The 25,327-nt window shown below is 32.4% G+C and overlaps 2 protein-coding genes and 1 long non-coding RNA gene across 4 annotated transcripts; all 3 read right to left on the reverse strand.

Moving 5' to 3' along the window:
* Positions 1 to 7,209: 7,209 nt before the first annotated feature.
* LOC147479494 (protein FAR-RED IMPAIRED RESPONSE 1-like) lies at positions 7,210 to 7,842 on the reverse strand. The gene has a single exon (XM_086578428.1). The coding sequence runs from the start codon at positions 7,840 to 7,842 to the stop codon at positions 7,210 to 7,212; it is 633 nt and encodes a 210-aa protein (XP_086434554.1).
* Positions 7,843 to 8,998: 1,156 nt separating this feature from the next.
* LOC147479495 (protein FAR1-RELATED SEQUENCE 5-like) lies at positions 8,999 to 9,826 on the reverse strand. Its single transcript, XM_086578429.1, has one exon. The coding sequence runs from the start codon at positions 9,824 to 9,826 to the stop codon at positions 8,999 to 9,001; it is 828 nt and encodes a 275-aa protein (XP_086434555.1).
* A 3,112-nt stretch (positions 9,827 to 12,938) lies between these two features.
* Positions 12,939 to 20,923, reverse strand: LOC147479496 (uncharacterized). Of its 2 annotated transcripts, XR_015206703.1 has the most exons (13): positions 20,588 to 20,923; positions 19,909 to 20,019; positions 19,475 to 19,566; positions 18,399 to 18,468; positions 18,157 to 18,328; positions 17,532 to 17,620; positions 16,862 to 16,992; positions 16,332 to 16,414; positions 15,546 to 15,634; positions 14,675 to 14,714; positions 14,418 to 14,488; positions 14,077 to 14,152; positions 12,939 to 13,474 (listed from the first exon to the last, which is right to left on the reverse strand). It is a non-coding gene; the product is annotated as an uncharacterized LOC147479496 (long non-coding RNA). The 2 variants fall into 2 exon arrangements; XR_015206704.1 differs by lacking the exons at positions 14,675 to 14,714; positions 15,546 to 15,634.
* Between the last annotated feature and the right edge of the window lie 4,404 nt (positions 20,924 to 25,327).

Consider the following 25,327-nt stretch of genomic DNA (forward strand, 5'->3'; position numbering starts at 1 on the left):
ACCGTAAACTCTCTCACCATAAAGTTCACGATTTTCAAAAAAAAAAAAAAACCCCTCAAGGGATTCTTCTTTTTCGCCCACCAATCTATCAGTTCTCTCCACCTTTCCAAGTTCTCTCCACCATCAACAGGCAAGATTAATTTGTATTGATTTTACACAGTGATTTTTCAGATTAATTTGTATATTACATAGTTTGCAAGTGTATGCATTTGGAATCCCGTTACTTGACAAGAATTTACATGTGAATTTTTCTTCCAGTATCACACTGTTATGCATATGGGTTTTTCTTTCACCCAAACTCTATGCAGTATAGAATTATTTTTATATATAAAGAAAGTGGATTCTTCAAATCCTCCTTACTAAGACTGATTCCCGAGGTCGTCACACTCATCATCCACTTCTTAATAGAGCTCCTGTAATATTTAATGGAGCTCTACATTGGATGATTAACGATAAATACTACAAGAGATTGTTTGGGAATTGGCCGCATTTGCATTAATTTGTATATAACACTTAAAAGTTTATAGAACACGATTGAAGGAGGTGAAATTTTTGGAAAAATTTAAACAAAAAATTGGAATTAAGCTCTATTTGTTTCCAATACGTTCTAAATTTTTCTAAAAGTATTAGACATAGTATTTAAATGGCTAAGAACGGAGCTCTTGGGACAAAATGCATGTAAAGCATTTTATGGGTTCGGGAATATGTACATTTCTTATCTATTCCTTAGTGGATTCATGTGATGGATGGGAGTAAATTTAGGAAGTGGGAGTAAAATTTCATTATAACAAACTTAGTAGTCTTTAGGTATGAGACATGTAATTAAGTTCTTTAGGTATGGACTTATAGAGGTTGTTGAACATACATGGGTTTGATTATTTTGTATTAAAGATGGAAAATGTTTATAACTAATATGGGCTTATGATCATTTGAGAATAATTTTGATATACTTGGTATTTAGACTCTCGAAACAATGGTTCTCAATGTAGATAATATGGTTTGAGGGGCTTTTGTTGAGCTATATCCTCTTTTTTTTATTGAGCTCTATATAATAAAGCAGTTTGGTTTTTTATGGTGTTATATCGAGCGGCTGTGGAGAAAACAGTTTTGGGATGATCCTACGGTGATAAATCAATTTCTTTTTAAGAGTCCAATTTCTTTTTAAGAGTCCTACTTACTCTAAAAAAACTTGTCAATAAAATCACCACCCGAAATCAATTTCTTTTAAGAGTCCTTCTTACTCTAAACAAAAAACAAAATCACCACCCGAAATCAATTTCTTTTAAGAGTCCTATTTACTCTAAACTAAAGAGTCCTACTTACTCTAAAAAAAACATGCCAAGCGGTCCAGGAGAAAACGGTTGTATATCAAGGGTTTTCAATATTGAAATAGAAACCCCTGAAAAATAAAATATCAGTAAAAATCAAACTAAATAAGATTTTCCAGTATCAAAAACTCTAAAACTCTACACCCACTGTAAACTCTCTCACCATAAAGTTCACGATTTTCAACCCAAAAAAAAAAAAAAAAAAACACCTCAAAGGTGTTTCTTTTTCGCCCACCAATCTATAGGTTCTCTCCACCATCAACAGGCAAGATTAATTTGTATTGATTTTACATAGTGATTTTTCAGATTAATTTGTATATTACATAGTTTGCAAGTGTATGTAATATACACTGTTATGCATATGGGTTTTTCTTCCACCCAAACTCTATGCAGTATATAATTATTTTTATATATAAAGAAAGTGGATTCTTCAAATCCTTCGTACTAAGACTGATTCCCGGGGGGTCGTCACACTCATCATCCACTTCTTAATAGAGCTCCTGTAATATTTAATGGAGCTCTACATTGGATGATTAACGATAAATACTACAAGAGATTGTTTGGGAATTGGCCACATTTGCATTAATTTGTATATAACACTTAAAAGTTTATAGAACACGATTGAAGGAGGTGAAATTTTTGGAAAAATTTAAACAAAAAATTGGAATTAAGCTCTATTTGTTTCCAATACGTTCTAAATTTTTCTAAAAGTATTAGACATAGTATTTAAATGGCTAAGAACTGAGCTATTGGGACAAAATGCATGTAAAGCATTTTATGGGTTCGGGAATAGGTACATTTTTTATCTATTCCTTAATGGATTCATGTGATGGATGGGAGTAAATTTAGGAAGTGGGAGTAAAATTTCATTATAACAAACTCAGTAGTCTTTAGGTATGAGACATGTAAGTTCTTTAGGTATGGACTTATAAAGGTTGTTGAACATACATGGGTTTGATTATTTTGTATTAAAAGATAGAAAATGTTTATAACTAATATGGGCTTATGATCATTTGAGAATAATTTTGATATACTTGGTATTTAGACTCTCGAAACAATGGTTCTCAATGTAGATAATATGGTTTGAGGGGCTTTTGTTGAGCTCTATCCTCTTTTTTTATTGAGCTCTATCATACACAACGAATATTTGTGATTAATGTGCGCTGCTTAATTCATATTTACTTGAAAATTGGTGGTGCTTAGGATGCGGGGTATACTAAATAAGTCCATATAATATACTTAGAAGTTGTTTTGCCTGCCTGATAGATATGATGTGCCACACGTCTCAAAGCTCCTAAATCCTTATATAGTATTAGGCGTTGTACATCTCAATTAGATATACAGATATATGCATATTTTTAATGCAATAGAAAATTCTCACATGTAAATAAAATGTGGGAGGACTGTTGCTCTTTCAAGTAAATTCAATAGATGCTATTTTTCGTACACGTTGTTTATAAGGTGTTAATATGTGGATTATGCTTTTTCACTTACACATGGGAATCTATCATGCATAGCGTGACAAATTCTTTTGTTAGTCGATGGTAACAATTTTTTGTGGATGTTTCAAAAGAATGATAATATTTATTATTATTATTTTTTTGTGTTTTGTATGGATGTGGTTTGAAAGGAAAAGTACTAACACATTCGTAGACCAACGAATGGTAGAACTATGAGGAAGGCCAATATGAGAACGTGTACTTGGAGCAGCTTATACGAGTTTTTTGGCTCTGCATGACGAACGTACTAGATGAACTTAGAACACTTCATTTTCAAAAGCAGATAATAAGTGGGTTATGGAAGTACTAGCTAATTATGATGTTTTTGTTAATGGAAAGTGTTCCATCTCTAATTTCTTTATTAGGTTCTCTTTCTTGCGCTATGCTCTTTAGTATATTGTACTTATATTATGAACCAAACTGGAAGTTGGATTTTAGTTTGATGTAATAGGGATTATATATACAAATAAATTTTTTTTTTAAATTTAACATGTGTATAAATATTGATTAAAAGATCGTGGTTAGTTATTCAATATACATACTTCATAGTATTGCTCAGTTCTATTGATTGTCTTCTTAGACATTGTTTAAGTTGTTGTATGCTATATCATGTATAATATCAATATGACACATACATGTTCATTTTAGATGTCAAAAAATAGTGGAAACCCTGCCAAATTGGTGTAAAATGCATGGTGTGTTTAAACATACATTTAATTTAATAAATTCACCCATAATAACAATTGAGTGGCTTCACCACGGGTAATTCTAGATTATATAATAAAGCAGCTTGGTTTTTTATGCATTTATATCAAACGGTCCAAGAAAAAGTAGTTTTGGGAAATCTAACGGTGAGATAATCTAATCGTAATTATGGGTATTAAAGTCAATTTATGTTTTAGGAGTTTTAATTTTCTTAAACTATTACTAATCACTCGAAAAAATAGTTAAAAGGAGATTGACTTTTGTTAATCTCTTCGTGGCTTCTTCGTCTTCTCTCCCTTTCTCTATAAAGCAAAAAGTTCTTTCTTCCAAAGCAGCAATGGTCTATTATTTAGTTCATCTCCATAAAATAATATATAGACGGTGTTGTTCTTAAAAAAGTGGAGTGTGTTTCGTAATATTCTCAGTATAACAGAGTTCCCCCAGTGTAGAAATTTCTCTATAATTGTCATTCTCTTTCTTTTGATAAGTTTTTGAACTGTGTTAGTTGTATGAGTTTTGGAAGAGTGTACCGTAGCCAGAAAGCACTATAGACAGTATTAATTCCGCTTGTATTTTTGCAAAAAAATAAAATAAATAATAATCTTTTTATTTTTTGGGTACCATGCTTAGAATCCCAAACTTCGATGGAATTGGTGCTATTAGCCTATTAGGACCAGTATTTATTTATTTACAAATTAGGATCATTGCAAGCTAGCTATATGCATGCAATACATGTACATGCTTCATTGATTATTCTCTCTCTTTTTTAACAAATTATTTTTTCTGATCTCCTTAAGATTTTCCTTTCTTTATTTTTTTAAGTGTCAAAAAGTTGAAGAGAACCACATCCCATACGCCACTAAGGTGTCATGTGTAGCATTGTAACACCTCGAGATAATTAGGTAACATCTTATATTTTTAGTTAAAATATTATAATAACCAGTGTTCTTTGGTTCTTTTTAAGTAAAATAGCTTGATTTTTTGAAGTTATATTAGACGGGCAAAGGCAAGGGCAAGGGCAAGGAGAAAACACTTTTGGTACAATCAAACGGTGAAGTGAGATTAACAATTAAGAAAATAAAGGATTACCCGTAAGGTTTTCTTATCACTTTGTGTATCTATCATATCTTGCAAAAAATTATGCCTCCACGAACTCTTCATTCATTCATCAAAAGCAGTCAATATATTTTTTTTCCTGAAATCAATCCTCATTCAATGGAGTGGATCTTGAGTTCTATTCATCCATTTTCTTCCAATAGTTGTGTCTCTTCTCCCACTAAAAAGCATAGCTAAGAATCTTAAAAACGTACACACTGTTAAAAATAGTGGCATGGCCTCAAAACTCTACGATAGCTAAAAGAATTTGGTCGCCTTCAAAACTCAGGGATAATGTAATGACTTAGGTACTAGGTAGTGACTTGGAGTTAGGAGAGTATGTTGCTTCTCATACAAAGTTCAACCACTGGAGTAACCAGCGAATGGTATATAGACCCCTTCTCAAAACAGGAGCTTCTTTTATAATTTAATTTATTCTTTTGTTGTTAAATATATGTCAATTTTTTTGTATTTGTTGCATTTTTTTTTGTTATAATTTGGCTTTGCAGGGAAATATGTGATTGATAATGGAGTAATTGCTTCATATATTTGGGAAGCGATGCGCTATAAGTGAGAGCCCCCATGTTAAGTCTTATATGCATATCTGGATGTTAGATTGTGTAAGATTTGACGGTTGACTAAGTATGTCAAGATGGTATGTTAGAATAGTATGTCTAGGTAGCCGGCCCGTATTCTCAAACGGATGTACGTATATGGAATTAATAAAAAAAAAAAAGGGATATCACGTGAGAAAAAAAAAAAAACCCACTCGCAGCCGCACTACAACTTAAAACCCCAAAAATAAAAAGAGAAAAAAAAAGGAAATAACCCAATTAATATTCTCTCTCCTTCGAGACTCTCTCTCCCACTCTCTCTCTTCCATTCTTTTTTCTTCCACACTGTTTTCTCTCTCGACTCTCTCTTTAGTTTAAAAAAAAGTGAACAATTTCACCATTTATTTTTTTTTTTCCAGCACAAGATCGGGATTGACATGGAATATGAAAAAATGGTGGTTGATGCTGATGTGATGGTGAAAATGTGTTTTGGGGATTTATAGATGGTGGTGGTCTGGTGGAGGCCTTTTGGGCATCAGTTAGTGCAAAGAAAATTCAATTGGCTCAAGTACATCGAGTGTTTTGAGCTAGTTCACAAATTTGTCATCGAGTGTTTTGAGCTAATTCAATTGGCTCATGATAGTGATGAATACAATTTGTCATGTTTTGTTGGCTTTGGTTTGCCTGAACTCTTTTTTTTTTGGAAATTTGTAGCTCATGATTTAGCAGATAAATTCAATTTGTCATGTTTTGTTGGTTTTGGTTTGCCTGAACTTGCACACACACACAAGATGTGCAACCAGACATCCTTTCTCAAAGCTCTAAACCAATTCAACTTATCACCAGATCGAGTTCTCAATTCCCTAGTTAGTCAAAACTGATGTTAGTGAATAATCAGAATAATCAGAATAGTAGAATGACTTTGAGGCACGTCGTCGTATACGCTTTCCTTAAGGTGTTATTTGCCTCTCGGCAAATTACCTCCAAGATACAACAAAGCCTGAAATTGGTGGTTAGTGAAACCGACAATTCCCTACGAACACTCTAATGGAAAAATATGATCGTGAGACGAAATCAACATCTCTTACAGACGTGAATCATATCATTATACATAGGTGTCTCTTCATGGCTTTCTGAAACAACACAATGTTTGTTCAAGGGAGATGCCAACAGTTACATACACCTTTCCAAAAAGACAAGACACCCTTTGGCAAACCTTCTGAAGAGATGTGTTGCTTCAAAGGATAGAGTTTAGGACGTTCTTAATAACTGCCAAGTACACGTCTCTGTATAACTGAATTTTATTTCTCTGTACATGTCTTTGTAGCCAAGCCAAGCCATGCCCAATCCAATTATATTACAATCTATTTAACAACTGATTGACCAAAGTTAACCACCAAAAGTAAAGCAGCACTTGCACTTTTTTATAAACAAACAATTAGCACAAAATATGATGAATCCCAATCCATTAATCAAAAGTTTCAATGTTATTTCTTGAAACAAGTGTAAAGTTTTACTCCAGAAGCTGAAGGTGGTACACCCTTACATGATTAGGAATTTAGGAGTAATCTTCCCCAAAAAAAAAAGAACTATTAGGAATTGACGCGCTGCCACCTTCCCAGATGATACAGTAGAGACATCACGCGGACATATATAGAGAGGAATCGACATCTTTAGGAATCTCTTTGATATCCACTTCAAACCTCTCTTGAACCTGATTAAGATCTTATGAGTCACTATTAGATGAAAAAAAAGTGACTACAAGTTCTTCGGTGCCAAAACCCTACTACAAGTTCTTTGGTGCCAAAACCAAAAGTGACTACACAGTACTGTAATAAGTATGTGGTAGCTTTACAAAACAACAACAACAACAACCAGCAAATAATGCAAATTTAATTTCTTACTGATTTATGAGCTCTGGACAATTCCTTGCATCTTCGTCGCATAAGGGAGATTGTGCATTGCTATGCAAGTCAATTACCACTATAATTATAAGTATTTGGTTGCTTTACTAAAAAAAAAACAAATTTACCGATTTATGAGCTCTGGACAATTTCTTTTATCGTGACTCACTCCAACCTGGTTACAACCATTGCATCGTCTTGCCTTATTTTGTTTCCCCTTCCTGAGTGCCTTCTCTTTTCCCCTCTTAAGCCTTTTTCCACACCCTTTTGCCCTCGCTTGACTTGGTTCACAGTAATTATTTTTTTCAGGTAATCCTAAACATGTACCACAACCAAAAATTTGACTACCTTTATCCAGCGATGCTGTTACACTTGTACCACAACTAACCAAGCTGTTAATATTTTTAAGTGCACTACTTAAAGCATCAGTAAATACTTTAGTTGCTTCCTTACTTCTAAGGGCTTTATCAACTACAAGTGTAGACATGTGAATTAATTCACTCTGCTTCATAAGATACGATTTATCATCTGTTATCTCAGTTCCACCATCATCAATGACTATCCCTGTCTTTGCTGTTTTACACCAATGCGTTAAAATGTATTGGTCCGGCAACTTATCAAAATCATGCCTCCTGTTCAAATATGACAAAATGTGCCTACAAGGGATCCCTGAGCTCTCAAATTTTTTGCAAGTACATGAAGCAAAATCCAAATCCTTTTTATATATAATTTCCTGCACTCTAGACTTTTCTGCCATTTTTCTTTGAACTTTATAAACTCGACAGCTTTCATTCTCACTAAGAAGCTCAAATCTATAACTCAAACTCTCCCACAACTCGTCTTGAAATTTAAAAAATATCTTATGTGTATAAACTTCAACCATGTGTACCAAAAAACTATGGAGCATTTTCATTTTTGGTTTTTCAACCATATCTTTATTATCGGCCATTAGCTCTTCGTGGCGTTGCCGCACAAGTCCCCTACCAAACTAAACCATAAAATCTACCAATGAATTTTCTTTTGAAACATACCTTTTGAAGAATGAATGGGCACTTTCGCTTTCGTTAGCTCTTGGACATGCCAAAGAGAAAAATATGATTCACATATGCAGGCACCCATTTGGATCAGATATCATACATTGAAATTTGAAACTAGCCACTTATTTTCATGTAAGCCACTCCTCTTAACCAGATCTATCCACTTCAAATCAAACACTTCCTTCGTCTCGGATCCCCATATGCAGTTTGAGAGCTCCCCATAGTACTCACTGTATTTAGCTGTATCTAATTTCTCTGAAAATTTCATTAGTATGTGCCAACTACAATACCTGTGATAGAATATACAAAGGCTTTAATATGCACATTTCGAAGGCATTAAGATATTTAAACAAAATGCATGCATAATCTATATATACAATATCATCAAAACCAATAAAGACAAGAAACAGAGAAGCAATTACTTTGCTTAAATGAGTCTTATTTATACTTAGATGCCTCACCAGACCACCATCTTCATAAAGTTCTCTTACCTTAATATTACGTACTACTTTTTTTTGGTAACTAATATTACGTACTACTTCACCTATATATCTTCACAATATCACTAATTTGGTAATTCCTATATACTTTATTTTACTTCTAATAAAAGTCTAATTTAAGTTGCATTGCATTACCAAAGCTATTATTTTTCTAATTCAAATACCAATTTAAACTTGCTAAAGGCATAGTTTTATAATACCTGTGAAAAGTAGTTTGAAGCATCTGAGAAATTGCTTTTGTCATTGCTGGATCTTGATATGTTATAATCATCTTCGGGGCCTCACCGGGCATAGCTTCTAAAAATTTGTTGAATAACCAAACAAAAGATTTTGGAGTCTCATCGCAGAGAAAAGAGCAAGAAAAAAGAACAGTCATTTAACCGTGATTATTAACCCCAAATAATGGTGCAAGTATCAACCCATATCGATTGTACGTAGTATCAAAGATGACAACATCACCATAAAACTGGTATGCTCGTCTAGAGGTCGCATCTGCCCAAAAACAACGAGTAATTCTCTGTTCATCATCTGCCTCAATTTTATAAGTGAAAGAAGGATTTTTTCCATGCTCCAATTTCATATACTCATGAAACATATCTCCATCATGGCCCTTCTTCTTCTTGCGCCTATCCCTTTTCTTATTGTTTAAATCTTTTTGCATGAAACCGATATGTTCTATCCCTCCAGATTGCACTCCAAGAAGGCTAAATTGTTGATACTGCGGTATATTTACCATGTCAAACTGTTGTGTTAAGCACTTTTGGGCATCAGAAACCCCACGATGAGATCTTAGAAATTGTACTCTACTAGGGGTTGACAACGAATGAGTATGCCCATCAAAGAATACACTAACTGCAAATAGACCAGAATTTAACTTCACCACTGCAATTCTTGCTTTACAGTCTTCTTTTATAATGCCCCGACGCCTTTTTGCCGCAATGTCTGCTATCACTGTACTTTTTCCTTCTTTAAAATAGCCGTACTCCTTCCTTACGATTTCATCATCCATTTTTCTCTGAGACCAACTTCGAATACTAAACCCAGCTACTTTTGCATATGCATTATAAAAATTCTTAACAGCATCAAGTGATTCAAACTCTTGACCCTTTTTAGGCTTGAGATCATGTTGGACTTCAGGACAGTAAATCTCATCACATTCCACAGACGCACTAATAGTCTCCATATCAAAATCTTCATTCTCCATTTCAATATCGTCTGACAAAATTCTACCAACATCAACATCAAAAACTTATACAAACAATTAAAGCACAAAATAGAACTGCACATAGTCCGTTTTTACGTGAAATTTATATAGCGGAATATGATATGACCATCCTCTATTCAAATTATTGAATATGATATGACCGTGATATTTGTTTTGTGAAATCAGTTGTATGTCACGGTGTTCACGGGTCAAAAGAAAATTAACAGTTCATGATTATGTTATTTGAACTTGGCACAATGTAGCGCCAAATATTACGTTTAAAGAGAACACAAAAGAAAATAACTAGAAAGTTTATAGATACTTACAATTGAAATAAGTCCTTAAAACTGATTTAGTAAAGGCTGAAAAGCGGTAGTAACACGCCAAGTTATTCGTCAACTTCAAGTTATTTGGCAACTCGGCAAGTAATTTTTTTTTTTTTTTTTTTTTTTTTTAAGGCTGTGAATTGTAGGAAAAAAAAATGGACGTGAGAGAACCATGAGAGGACATGAGGGAAAAGAGAGAATATTGGAGGGAGAGAAAAGAGTGGGAAAGAGAGTCACGAAGGAGTTGAGGAAATATAGGATATTGGTTATTTCCTCTATTTTTTTTCTCTTTTTATTTATGGGGTTTTAAGTTGTAGTGCGGCTGTGAGTGGTTTTTTTTTTTTTTTTTTACCTTTCTCACGTGATATCCCTTTTTTTTTTATTAAGTCCGTATACTCGTACATCCGTTTGAGAGCAGGACTATATATATATATATATATATATATATATATATATATATATATATATATATATATATATATATATATATTGGAGGGATAGAGCCACATTCTTATGTGCACATTATAGCCACATTTTCGACATACAAATGCCATTAAGACCTAATTTTTTGTGGACTCACAAAAATTATAATATTTGGTTATGTCTAACCATGTAGAAATTAGTGTTCATTTTTGAACTTTTCATCTAACGCTCCAAAACTTTTGTGAGCATGTGCTAAGATTAGACTTCTTTGAATGATAAGAATGTGGCTCTATCCCCTATATATATATATATATATATATATATATATATATATATATATATATATATAGGGGAGGGATAGAGCCACATTCTTATGTGCACATTATAGCCACATTTTCGACATACAAATGCCATTAAGACCTAATTTTTTGTGGCTCACAAAAAATTATAATATTTGGTTATGTCTAACCATGTAGAAATTAGTGTTCATTTTTGAACTTTTCATCTAACGCTCCAAAACTTTTGTGAGCATGTGCTAAGGTTAGACTTCTTTGAATGAGCTAAATTTTTGTGAGCATGTTCTCCATGGTGCAGTGGGGAGATCCTATCTACAAAATTTCAGCACTTCATTCAACTTTTAAGTCAACAATTTTGCTTAGATTCGTTTACAATGTGGTTAGAATGTGGCTCTATCCCTCCCCATTAAGGATAATAATAATAATAAACCATATATAATAAATTGAAAACAACACTAACATTTATGAAAAAAGTCTTAAATTTTATAATAATTCTTAAAAAAAGGTAAATGTACAAATTGCTACTTTATTACAACCCAAAATATTGACGATAATAGCTAATACAAAATAAAATTGAGAAATTAGCGCTGTAATTGAATGAAGGAGATAACCCCTTGAAAGATTTGCAACGCAAAATTAATTTTTTTTTGTAAATTTGTAAATTTTAATTTTAGTTAATAATTTTTTTTATGGAAACACAAATAAATGAAAGATTTGTGGAAAAAAAAAAATAGAGTGATTTAGAGAGAGAATAAAATAAATATTTGTTTAGATTTTAATTAACTGGAGTTAATCACTAGTTAAAAGAGATGCATGGTGGATAAGTGCTTAGGAGACTTTTCGTTCCTAAGCGCCTGGGAGCAAATTTTTTCTCTTTTAGGAGAACGAGATATACACGAGTCTATTTTGTTCTTCACTTCTTCTCTATAAAAAGAAACCAAAATGAAAAGATGACTATAGATTTAGGGTGATCTTGGACACACCCATAAAAACACTCCCATACCCCAACTTTAAAATAAATAAATAAAATGATTTTAGACACAATAAGCTTTTTAAATTACCATTCTTTTTATTAGGCGTACCAAGATATTTATTATTCAATATAACTCCTGGAACCCATACTATATCATACATATTATTCTACGTGATTCACTTGTCTTGTAGAAGAAAAAGACAGCGGGTTTTTTTCTTCTTCTTATTCTCCAATAATATTTTCTTTTATCTCACTAATAAACATGCAAACACCCACTTTAAGTCATGTCCACCAGAGTCTTAAGAAATTGTCTAAAGACAATAAACTGACTCACGCACACTTGACATAGTCAATAGAAGGCCCTCGATTGTTTTCCCTGAGAAAGTTTATAATGGCTTGCGTCTAATATGAAAAACTGCTTTGTGACCCCTTACTCTATATCACACAGTTACAAGATTGACCATCATCTGAATAATTTTAAAGAAGAACATACACAAAAATATTCTTTATTTTTCAAAGTGGTTATTCAGTTCCGTGTGCCATGTACGTTGCACAGAGTAATCCCTAGTGAACCTTCGTTTCTTTATTTGCATATCCTCTTTTACTATCTAAAATTTGTAAGGCCACTTTTTACTTGTTGAATCCCTTATATTTTGAACTTCCTGTTTTGAATCAGGATTAGTGCACACCAATGATTCAGATCTTGATAGATTGGAGTTTTGGTCTGTAGATGGAACTATAAATATAAACTAGTTTTGGAACCCGTTCTACAAACGGGTACCGTTATTTGAAATTTGTTGTAAAAGAATATACATCAACAAATGACTTAATTACGCAAGTTGTCATTTGTAGATAAAGTCTGTGGTATCATTTGTTTGTGACTACCCTTTTTTTCTTACTTTTAATTTCTGTGGGAGAAATAAAGGAAAAGAGAAAAGAGGAGCAAACCCTAGCCTTTTTAATAATTGAGAGATTTTTTTGTACAAACTGCACTAAAAAGTTGAAAAAAAAAATAATGATGCCGGAAAGAAACTCGTTTATCACACTGGAAATCAATGGAAAAAACAAACACAATAACACTGAAACAATTAAAAATCAACAAATAAATATAATATACATAAGATTCTTTTCTTACATGTAACGTAAACATTTCCGAGATTTTCCAAATCTCACCGCTGCATTGCACACAGTATATCAATAAGTTCCTGTCTTTAGTTCTTACCCTCCCCTAATAATTTTTCCACAAACATTACTAATACATTTTGAAAGTATATAGTACAAAAAGAAACCACTTGGTTGATATGCATTCATATAAATCACTCATCAATCAATCCCTTGCAAAAGGGTTTCACAAAAGCCTTTATTTTTATTAATTGAAATCTCTGTTGGCAATGCACATTTAACAGAGTTTGGAACTACGATACTTAGCAATTGATAATGTCAATGTTTTTGCGAAGGCTCCTACAATTGTCCTAGACCTTGTAGTTTCTTCTCTCGATGGCTAGAGTTCAATTTTGCCCCACACCTGAAGGTTCATAGTGACCTGGTCCAATCTTCATTTCCACCTTGTCCATCATATATGGCATGCGGCTTTCTTCTTGTTTGCATGCTTTAAATCAACTTGAACCCACTGCAGCAAACCAAATGTCAACACTGTAAGGATTCATTTTTTTGCCATAATAAGAATTTCTCTTACTCTACTTGGCCTATTCTTTTTCATAATTGAAACTTAACAGGAAATTCTTCCTTCTTGTATTGTCTGGCGTCGCACTCAAATTATTCTTGTTCTCACCACTCACCAGTAGCATTTGAGACAATTTGTTCCTTAATAGCTAACGTGTCGGTACTAACCCCCTTTTGATCAGATTTTTTAAGCAGGCCAGTTGGCTGTACAGGTGGGAGAGCCCTATTTCAGTGCATCAGAGATTTTCTTAATTTGTATAGTTGTTGTATTAATGCTTTTAAAAATTGGGGCAGAAGTATATATACTTGTTACCCTTTCTAATATTCTTATCCTTCTCCTTTTTAGGTTAGGCTAACAGTTAGCCCTTCCATGAGCTGTCCGACAATTGGGTTAGAGCTACAGTGGAATATGTGTAGACTACTAATGAATAACTTTGTGATTGTTTTAATACGTTCAATTGACTTCATGCAACAAACATTATGCTTCAGGCCCAGCTTGTATGAAACTTGTGACTGCCTTAAGCTAGTCAGGCCATAATTGGTGCTTACCTTTTAAGGGAATATAAAAGTTGCACAGTCCTTTGCTCACCGTACAAAATCCACCTTTCACTTTTCTTCATAGCAACTATGAAACCACAAAAATAAATAAAGTATAAGAATACTAAGAATTATAAAATCAATATTTGTTAATAATTGTAAATCGTGCAACTATGCCTAACTGTAACAAAAGAGAATTTGAATGCTAGAAAACAAAAAGTAGATGAATCATTCATAAATAACTAATTAATCATGATTATACCCCCAATTTGTTTAGAATACATTAAACTAATAATAATAGATATGATTATGGAACTAAGAATACGAAATCGATGAATCACGTGAAATTTTACCTTTTCTATTTATTTATTTGTATTTACACTTTTGCCGACCTTCCTTCCGAGCGAAAAGCAATCACATCAACCTAAAGGGATTGAAATGCTCATTTTAAATAAACAAAGGAGGCTTTGTGAATATAACCAATAGATCAATTAGCATTGGCATCATTGTCATGCTGTAAAAAAGAAATTGCCTTCAAATATGCATTACAATGTAGAGTCTAAATTGATATAATAGCAAGTTCAAATATTAATAACTTCATTTTTGGTACCATTGTGTAGCTTGAACTAACAACATTTTACATATGGAAGCTGCAGAATGAGGAAGCAGATATTAGCTTTGAATGTCAAAAGTTATACCTCAAAAGTTAATCAATAATGCAAACAATTATTTGAACGTGTACGCCCGTTAACACACTTTGATTAATTAAAGCACTCACCATCACATATGCAAATACATCTAGTTAATGAACCATCATTACACAAACACTGTGTCTACAGAAAAGAAGTGATTCATAAGGAGAGTGACTTAAGTAAGGAAAGTCAAGGGTGGAAAATGATTAGAGATGCAAATGTTCTATGGTTGAGACAATGTCTAAGAGGTACTTAATCCTAATTAAAAACACTTGAAGTACCAAACATGTAAATCACGGTCATATTAAAAATACTTGAAGTACCAAACATGTAAATCACGGTTGTTTCTTTCTTAACCCTTCTATTACTTAAAAAAAATGTATACAAAGAGTGTGATAAAAGTACTCTCTCTAAGAGGATCGCATTACATCTTTCTTTCATTCTCCTCTATGCAGCTCATGCTAATATGTTAGTTTGGTCATCAAAATCCCTGTAAAAGCTCAATCCAACATGTACATAGCTAGATTGTCGTCCTTAATCCCGCCATTATCCTATGCTCATTAATAACTGGGCGGTGTTTTCTTGTCATATAGAGAAGAAGGTGTACCATGGGTTTCCAGATCTAGGGAGAATCTACATAGGAAGTGGATCATGATATTAGAACTACAGAAATCTAAGCTAGGTTAATCAAATTCTTTCATCTATCTATATAACAACAATTTAAATGTCCAATATGTAAAGTATATCTTTTTCTCCAGAAAGACCAATTTTTTTTAAGAATAAACATACCTTTTATTCTTTGGTGCTCAAGAGATGCATGACAACAACTTTCTTCTTCTATAGTTGAACATTCATATACAAAGTAGAGTGTTCAAACCCTGAATGTGAAAAAAAAGATATGAAATACTGAGAAGAACTGCTAAAAGTTTAAGTTTATTTCCTATTATTTTACTCATGAGCGCCTCCAACATTGGTTGGTTAAAAGGTTCATCAGGTAGTTGGTTAATAGTTAGTTTCTCCATAAGAACAACAACCCTGAACAAAGCACACATTACTATGCACATAGTTTAAGCGATCAACAATAGAAACTAATATTTGAGTTTTTGAAATAACATCCCCATCCATTAGCTTTTGTAGTGAATTCTATTATTGAAGAAAATAATGCATGAAGACAACTTCTACACTTATTTTCATTGATATCATAAGAGACAAATAACTGAAAAATATAGATAAATATAGAAAATTAATATGACCGTGATTTACATGTTTAGTACTTCAATTGTTAAAAGGCATACAAATGAAGCATCATAATCTAGTAAGTGGTTAGCTTTTGTTTTATTGTATCAATAGCAATAAGATAAAGTAGAAGGCATATTCCAGCTAGTCACATCCACACCCATGGAAAGAATCCACAATAACTGTTTAAAACAGGTGGATGAATCAAAAGTGAAGAAGACCAATAGAAGTAAAACTAACAAAGAAAATTCATTAGAAAAAACCTTAAAACAAAATTCACTTATCGTAAGGAATTTTTTAGCCTGAAAGATATCAAAGAAAACTCAAATGATAGGTTACCTAAAAAATAGACAGGGCAAACATGAAACCACCTTGAGGAATCAGCATAACTTCACAGGTAATAATCACCTCATTGACTTGAGCTGCAACAACATTGACTATATATTAAAATATGATGCAATAAGTCTTAAAACCATATAAATGATTCCCAACACATTAACCACTCAGTAGCCACCATTTTCATACAATCTTGAATCACATACATACTGAGTAGCCTTGAGGATTGGGTCTAGGTCCACTTCATATCATGGCGTGTAAACTATGTTTAAGGTGTCCGCCTTGATAAAATGTTTGTATGTATTGTACCGCAAGATCGACTCTTATAGGGTGCATTGCTTAACCTGAAAGAGTATGTAATGGTTGGGCTTGGAGGGGAATGGGGAACTTTCATCAAGCTGTGCTTGGCTAATGAAAGGGAACGTAACAATTTTTAATAGAATTATACTCGAGCGGAGTCTATTTACAAATTTTAGTAATATGTACTACTAATAGTAAGAAAAATTGAAGCACATTAATGTATAAATTAGTACCTGGGCCCAAACAAATCATGACAGTCGTATGATTTTACATGTAATGAACCATAGAGGAGTTTGCTCAATATAATTCCTGGATGATTGTGAAGTGGAATGATCGATAAAGGTGGCACACAAAGTATTCCTATCTGCAAAATAGGGTAGAAACCAAAACATATGCAAACACTTCATTAATCCAGACCTCCTACAATATCCCAAGCAACTCAAAACCAAAGTGGAATTAAATTACAATAAAGTCAGAACACTAAATTAGCAACTCCGAGATGAACTTCAATCTAAACAATAAGTCGAAGTTAAAGGAAAAGGCCAAAAGGAAAATAATAAAAATGGTTGAATGTCTTATTGGATAGCTTTCATGTATTTCACCGAGCCTACCATATGGCCTTTTTTTCACAGCTGGGTTCCAAAAAGGAAGAAAACTACTCAACTACACCTGCCTGTTGAACTAATAATATTGGATGATAGGATTCAAAGTCCTCGCCCCAACAAAAGCGAGCATTACAATGGGAGGAGAAATGCCTTGAACCCATATAAAATGCTTTAAAATCCATCGAAAATGTCAACTCTATTAGTGACAGGTACATAATATTGTTAACTGATGATTTAAAAAGGAAAAAGCACAAAGCTACTTGTCTTTTGTATCAACACGAAGAAATTGTAAAAGTGCCTCCATTAATGTTATTCTCTTCAAAAGCAATGAGCGGGATTGAAATCTGACGTGTATTAATCTGGGTAAATAAGCATGTACCTTGAAATCTGTGACATCAATTTTGATTAATTAGAGAAAAATAATAGAGCATAATATGACATACATTAGAAAATGTGAAGAATGACCTGAAAAACCAAAAAGGAATTGTAGGCCGGCTCGGCAAGGCAGAGATGGCAAACTCATATACAATTAGAAAAGGAAAGCAAGGGGAAAAAGGAAGAATGTATTTCATGGCAATAATTCCTGAAAAATTTAAATGGTAAAACAACTATCAATCATCCTCGAAATATTCATGTATCTTGAAGCAACGCGCTTAAACTTCACTAAGAGTTGAAATTGGTATATGAGACTTTAGCATTGTTATGTAGATTAGAGCAAAAAAATGGACTATGAATGCCTATAATAAAGTTATATTAGTCATCTTTTTCCAAGAACTAACAGTTTACCATCTAAAATGGAACCCATTTCTTAACAATTTTATAGAACTTTGGACACATCACCAAGTGTGTCACAATAACTAACCCACTTACATCATTGACACTTCAATCACCATATAAATGTCCCAAAGAAGTAGATAGCTAACCTTGGATGGTGATTTGAATCATGGTTCCTGAAATGGGTTTGTGGTTGAGGCTTGATTAAGGTACATGCGTTGCTTGCCGTAAATGACTCGGATATATCCTCCTATTTTCATTTCTTCTTTATGGTTTCGTGCATGTCTGACCTTGCTCCATTACTCACCTAAACAAAAGATCCTGGAAAATCATTTATTCAGTAATTTATATCATCTAGATCCATTATTTGTATGATTGGGAGTCAAATTACCTGTGGCTCACAATCCGAAGGGTTAAAATGCATTGTATTCACGAAACATTCACCAATTTATTGTCATAACCTACAAAATCGACACAAAAAATGATATTAAAAGGCAATAATGAGATGCATGATGACTTGAATAAATAATTACCAACACGAACTAATGAGTTGCAAAAATAACAAATCAACGAAACGAAATCTCTTCAAATAATCAACATGTACATATTCAATTAATTGCTTCCATGAGTTTGTCAGATCACCGTGTATCTTAGTAGATTGCAAGGAAAAAATATTGAACAATCACTAATTTTTTTGATAACGCATGATCACAGAATGTATCTTCCAAGAAAGGTACAGACACTCTTACATGTTCTCATTGACACAGTGACAATATATGCTAACAAAAATTTAATATCAATTGTCTTTAATCAAACTAAGGCACCACAGTGGTAAACTATTTGATTAATTAAGCAAAACAGATCAAATTCATCGTCTCCCAAAAATTTAATATCAACCCTAAATCTGATAGGTTTACACCTTAGTATGGCTTAGATTATATATCTAAGCGAGCTATTCTTATATAGGTCAGCTACATAACAATAATAGGAAAGACACCAATGGCAACAAAACTTGACCATTTAAATATTGTATTTGTAGCAGTCAATTAAAAATACCTTAAAAATTAAGGAATCACAATGGGTAAACAGATCATTGCCCTTTCTCTTTTTACAGACTCAAGACCAAAACTGGGAGTATGTCTCCAAGGTATTTTTATGATAAGACAACAAAGTGAATTAGAAAAGCTAACACTCTCAAATAAGTCAATAAGGAACTCACATCTAACTTCTTTTAATCTCTGTTTTAAATTTCATGTACCATATATTGTCGACATAGGAACTTGAGAAAAAATAAAAATAAATAAAATAGAGTATTGTATTCCTTTGCTGCCCATAGATAAAAACACACAAATATACAGTAACATGAATAATTTACGGGAAAGAATGTGGGCTGCACTTCAGTGTCTGCTACTTAGTACTACTTTGAACCCAACTTTCAATATTGTCAATAAAAAAGTATAAACGTACATGTTCCTAGATCGACCTTGCAGTAGACTCTCCACCCTCGACCATTTGCTCATTTGCTTCCAAATCTGCTCGTCTATTTATCACCATCTTACCTAAAAATTAAAACCACCACCACCATAATTCGACATAAATGGCATATTTAAACATTGTATGCTTGAAATGTTTAGAAGGGTATGGAACGTATATATTATAGATGACATTATAAACAATTTTCAAGACTACAAAGAACAACATGTTGTTTTTGTAATCAAAATTACCAATTAATGAATCAATAGAATTGCCAATGTAGGTGCACTTAAAGTGAGATTATTCGATAACAACTCCGCAATCTCAACTACAATAGTCAAATGTGCATCACATACATAGTTTGAAGTTCTTAAAATATGTAATGCTATTCACAGAAATACTTAAAGAGTTAAAGCAATTAGTATTACCTTGTCGCTTAAACGTGAATGGATATTATGGCTTAGATATATGATATCACAAAATCTTGACCGCTTTCCTGCTCAAGTTGGAAGTAATCATTTATGAATCCCTTCTCACACCTATCACCACCATCAACAAAAACAATTAACAACAATTTTGAGAATTCAATGACATATAAGAAACGTTTTATGAGCCATTTAATAACCAATTCACATCAATTGTAATCATCAATTAAAATCTTAGTATACCACTAAGAATGTCAAATCTAATTAAAATATCAACAGTCAAATGCATATAGACCACCAAAAAAAAAAGACTATGTACGAATAAAAAGGTCGTTATTTAGTTGGCTAACAAAAATAAATGAGAATATAAACCAATTGCATAAAAGCAAAGGCTATTCACATAGTTTTAAAAAAAATTGGTCCAGAGTTACCTACAACATTAATGGCAACAACAAAGCAACTACTCAAAAGACGAAACGACATCACCAAAATGTAGTATTGTTTACTACATTAGTCACTGACATTTTGGGACTAACAAAATTTTCTAGAAATTCTTTTTGTTTTATGACGATATGCACTATTTTCTTACATAAATCTTGGTGGTGTACTGTAGTATCTATGCATTAAGTATAGTGTGACCGTTGTTCGAGTTGACAAAGTATAAACAAAAATAAATTTATACCTTTTTCTCAACAGAAGTTTGAATCCCACCCAAAGAAGACTAATATTGCTGATTAGGAGTCATGCTTTCCCTTCATTTCTTCTATAAAATTTATTCTCTTTTATTCTTCCTGATCTCAATCATATTATCTTCTCTTCTTATGTATCTAATGCTACTTTATACCTATTCCTTCTCACTTCAGTCTTTGCGTTTGGTAGTAAAGACAATTTTAATACTCACATATAATTAATACTCGGATCTTGAAAATAGTTTAATTATTCGAAAAACAGATCTAATTTTTGAGGATTGGGAATTTTGTTTTAGGGTCGGCGGAAGAGAAAAGAAGAAAGGTTTGGGTTTTGGGTTTTTTTTGGGTTTAGCTTTCTATTTAGTTAACTGTGTTTTTTTTTTTTTGTGTATTTTGGGGGAGGGGGGGGACTACTAATTATTATTAAAACAATGGTTTGCTAACAATCATAAATCATGCAACTAAGTCTAATTGTAACAAAATAGAGTTTAAATTCTAGAACACAAAATAGAGTTTAAATTCCAGTCAAAATACATAACTCTATTAATAAAGGACAATGGAACTCCGACGATGAATCTCGTGAAACTTTACCTTTTTACCATATAATCCATATACAGAAATTCATGCCGAGCTTAAAAGAGAAAAGAAAGCAAATCAACTTGTAGGGATTGAAATGCTTATCTTAAATCAACAAAGTAAGCTCTGCGAATATTAAAATGGACCTAATTGGCCTTTGAATCAATGTCATGTTGTAAAAATAATAATTGTCTGACAAATGCATTACAATATAGAGTCTAACATTGATACAATTTCGAGTTCAAATATAAATAACCTAGAGGAAGCTTTATCAAGCTTTCTATTTAGTTGACTGTTTTTTTTTTTTGTGTATTTTGGGGAGGGGGACTACTAATTATTATTAAAACAATGGTTTGCTAACAATCATAAATCATGCAACTAAGTCTAATTGTAACAAAATAGAGTTTAAATTCTAGAACACAAAACGTAGTTCAGTCAAAATACATAACTCTATTAATAAAGGACAATGGAACTCCGACAATGAATCTCGTGAAACTTTACCTTTTCACCATAGAATCCATATACAGAAATTCATGCCGAGCTTAAAAGAGAAAAGAAAGCAAATCAACTTGTAGGGATTGAAATGCTTATCTTAAATCAACAAAGTAAGCTCAGCGAATATTAAAAATGGACGAATTGGCCTTTGAATCACTATCATGTTGTAAAAATAATAATTGTCTGACAAATGCATTACAATATAGAGTCTAACATTGATACAATTTCGAGTTCAAATATAAATAACCTAGAGGAAGCTTTATCAAGAAATATTGGCTTGGAATGTCCAGAATTATTGTGTCCTTCACTATAATTATTAACATTACCTACGGGTTACCTTTTAGAAATCCAAAATAGTAGTAACAAATGGCATTGGTTGCTACACAATTCTGCAACCGGAAAAAAAAAATTATAAAGAACAAAGAGACTCACATATATATTAAGTCTTTTGCCATGAAACTGGAAATATTGTTATGCTTGTAGCATCTCTTCTTCTTGTTCTTTTTACTTTTCTACTGTTTCAATCTTAAGTTTTCTGCAAGAGAAGAAAAATGGTTTAACAATAAGGTCATAAAATCAACTCTAAAGTTTGCCTCAAGCAAGTGCACTCCATTGCCATAACATACATTGTTAAAATTTGTTTTTGTAATGCTCGCTGACTCAGGGATTAAAACAAATGTTTGAGTGGATGACAATTTACTCCTGCAAAACACAAAATTAATAGGAAGTGGACTAACAATGAGGTGCACAACCAAAGTATATATTAATGTGACACTATAAATATAGCATTTCTATAATAATGAAAGCTGCATAAAAACGGTAGGATGAACTAAATGTTTGCTAAATAAATTAACCAACTAATGTACCAAGCATAAACTTCCTTACCTTTATGTTGTTCAACATGATAAGCAAAGATTGATGATCGAGAAAAGTTAGGTTACTAAACGTTCTAAAGCAACACAGATTGGTCATTACTATCAAACCAATAACTTGTTCATGGAAGCTTTACGCCTTGGAACTTAATCTACTTAAATTCCATGCAAGTAGAACAAATAAAATAGTCTTTTGCAGCAAATGTCAATCTAGGTGTAAACTTCTTTGCGAGGTTCACATGTCATCTTAGCAACTTGTCCAAGTTCAGGTTCAACAATAAACCCAAATTCAGCCTCATCATTGTTTCTAACGTGTATTATATTTCCAAGTGGAAAACTCGACCTGGTTGTCTAGTGACCAGTCATTATTTGAAAACAACTTACGCCAATTATTGAATGTTAGAAAACCCTCAATATATTAAACGCCGCACCACCCACCATGACTATTTAATCTGTATTAAGTGGAGATGATGGCCTACATAGTTAATCAGTAGGCAACTACGTTACTCTGCATTAATTGCTATCCTCATGCCATAGCCACACCATTCCGGTCCATCGAGATGGTTATATGCATAGGTGAATATTACATTTCCTCGCCATGGTTTTTCGGATAAGGAAAACTATACGCCAAGATAAAAAAAAAAAAAAAAAAAAAGAAAGAGAAAGCACTAACCTTTTGTTGTTCCATTGACGGATCATCCATGCATTTAATCAAAAACTCTACATTCCTCTCCATAAATGGATTGGTTGATAGCTGTGAGCGATCATAATCACACTCGCAAAAAGAACCTCAAGAGTTCAATGATTGACCAAAAAGCGGAAGGAGTCGAGGGGTAAGAAGTTTCAAAATAATTAAAGAATAACCTTTGGTGACAGGTGTATCGCCTTCCGGCTCATAAAGGCATTGATAAGTGCTGAATTTGAAACTTTGATCCGATAGAAGCAAAAAAAAAACGAAACGTAAGTGAAATATGATTGTATGATTCATATGAAGCAATCGGATCCAAATTCCTTTGCTTCTAGGAGGGATTCAAATGTGGTCTTAGAGTTTTAGTTTTGCTTTTCTACGTGAATTTAGAAGTGGAGAAAGAAGGTTTTGGGGGAAGTGGAGAAAGAAAGTTTTGGGGGGACCGTGGGGTATAGAATTGTATTTGTGGGGGACTCATATATAATTCCTTTTTTCTCTCCTTTTTTCGGGGGTTTTTTTTTTTCCTCTCCTGATTTCTCGTGAGTAAAAAGGGTACTTAAAATTAGCATACGTGGACACCCTCAGAGAGCAGGAAAAGGGACTGCTATTATATATATATAAAGATTTTTTCAGACTAGGAGATTAAGAAAATGAAGGAATCTATATTTGTTTAGAAGATCCTAATCTACTATCTATATACTAAAGTAGAGACCTCTAATTGAGGATTTTCTCTTTCCTATGTGGCACTCTAATATGAGAGAGTTAGTTTTTTTTCTCTCCTATGTGGCACTATAATATGAAAGATAGTCTTTTCTAATAGCCTACAATCTCACATACATAGAACCTCTTAGGAGAGTTTGAGTGTATTTCTAATTATTATATTTGGAGAGTTTGAGTGTATTTCCAATTCTTACATATTTGATCAAATAAAAAAAATTGCTAAAAAATAGGTGATTTGTAAAAGGTAATTTCCTATTATGAATCAAACACTTTTAGTGTTCCAATTCTTATATATTTGATCAAATAAAAAAATAGGTAATTTGTAAAATTCCTTATTACAAATCATACAATTTTAGTGTCTATGATAAAACACCGACTTATTTCAAATATATTCTTAACACGGCCTCAAAACATAGTTAAAAAAACAATTATACAAAAAAATAACATCACAAAATATATAATAGAAAATGAAAAAAAAAAACGGCAAAGCAATAATGACAAATATTTTTAAAAATTGCTAAAAAAATAGGTGATTTGTAAAAAGTAATTTTCTATTACGAATCAAACACTTTTAGTGTTCCAATTCTTATATATTTGATCAAATAAAAAAAATTGCTAAAAAAATATGTAATTTGTATAAACTAATTCCTTACTACAAATCATACAATTTTAGTGTCTATGATAAAACACCGACTTATTTCGAATATATCCTTAACATGGCCTCAAAACATAGTTAAAAACAATTATACAAAAAATAACATCACAAAATATATAATAGAAAATTAAAAAAAAAAAAAAAAAAAAAAAAAAAAAAAAAAAATAATGACAAAATGACAAATATTTTAAAATATATATAATACTGAATGAAACTAACGTAAAAAAACAATTAATGGGGAACCGAAAACTGGATGCAAATGTATCGAACTAACCTCAAATAGTATTTAACGGAAAATCAGAAACTGGATGCAAATGCAAACATTAAACTAATCTTAAAAAGTAATTAATAGAAAATTGGAATATATATGGATACAACTGTATTAAACTAACCTCAAAGAATAATTAACGGAAAATCAAAACTTGGATGCAAATACATCAAACTAACATAAAAAAATAATTGTCGGCAAATCGGAAACTGGATGCAAATGCATTGAGCTAACCCTCAAAGATTAAATTAATAGAAAATCAGAAACTGGATGCAATTGCATTGAATTAACATCAAAGAAAAATTAATTATTAATTGGAAACATGATGCAAATGCGTGGAACTAATATTAAAAAAATAATTAATGGGAAATCGGAAACCGGATGGAAACCGCTTGAACTAATCTCAAAAATAAACCTGGATGCAAATGCATTGAACTAACCTCAAGAAATAATTAATGG

Source organism: Coptis chinensis, chromosome 8 (assembly GCF_015680905.1).
Source record: "Coptis chinensis isolate HL-2020 chromosome 8, ASM1568090v1, whole genome shotgun sequence".
NCBI classification, from domain to species: Eukaryota; Viridiplantae; Streptophyta; class Magnoliopsida; order Ranunculales; family Ranunculaceae; genus Coptis; species Coptis chinensis.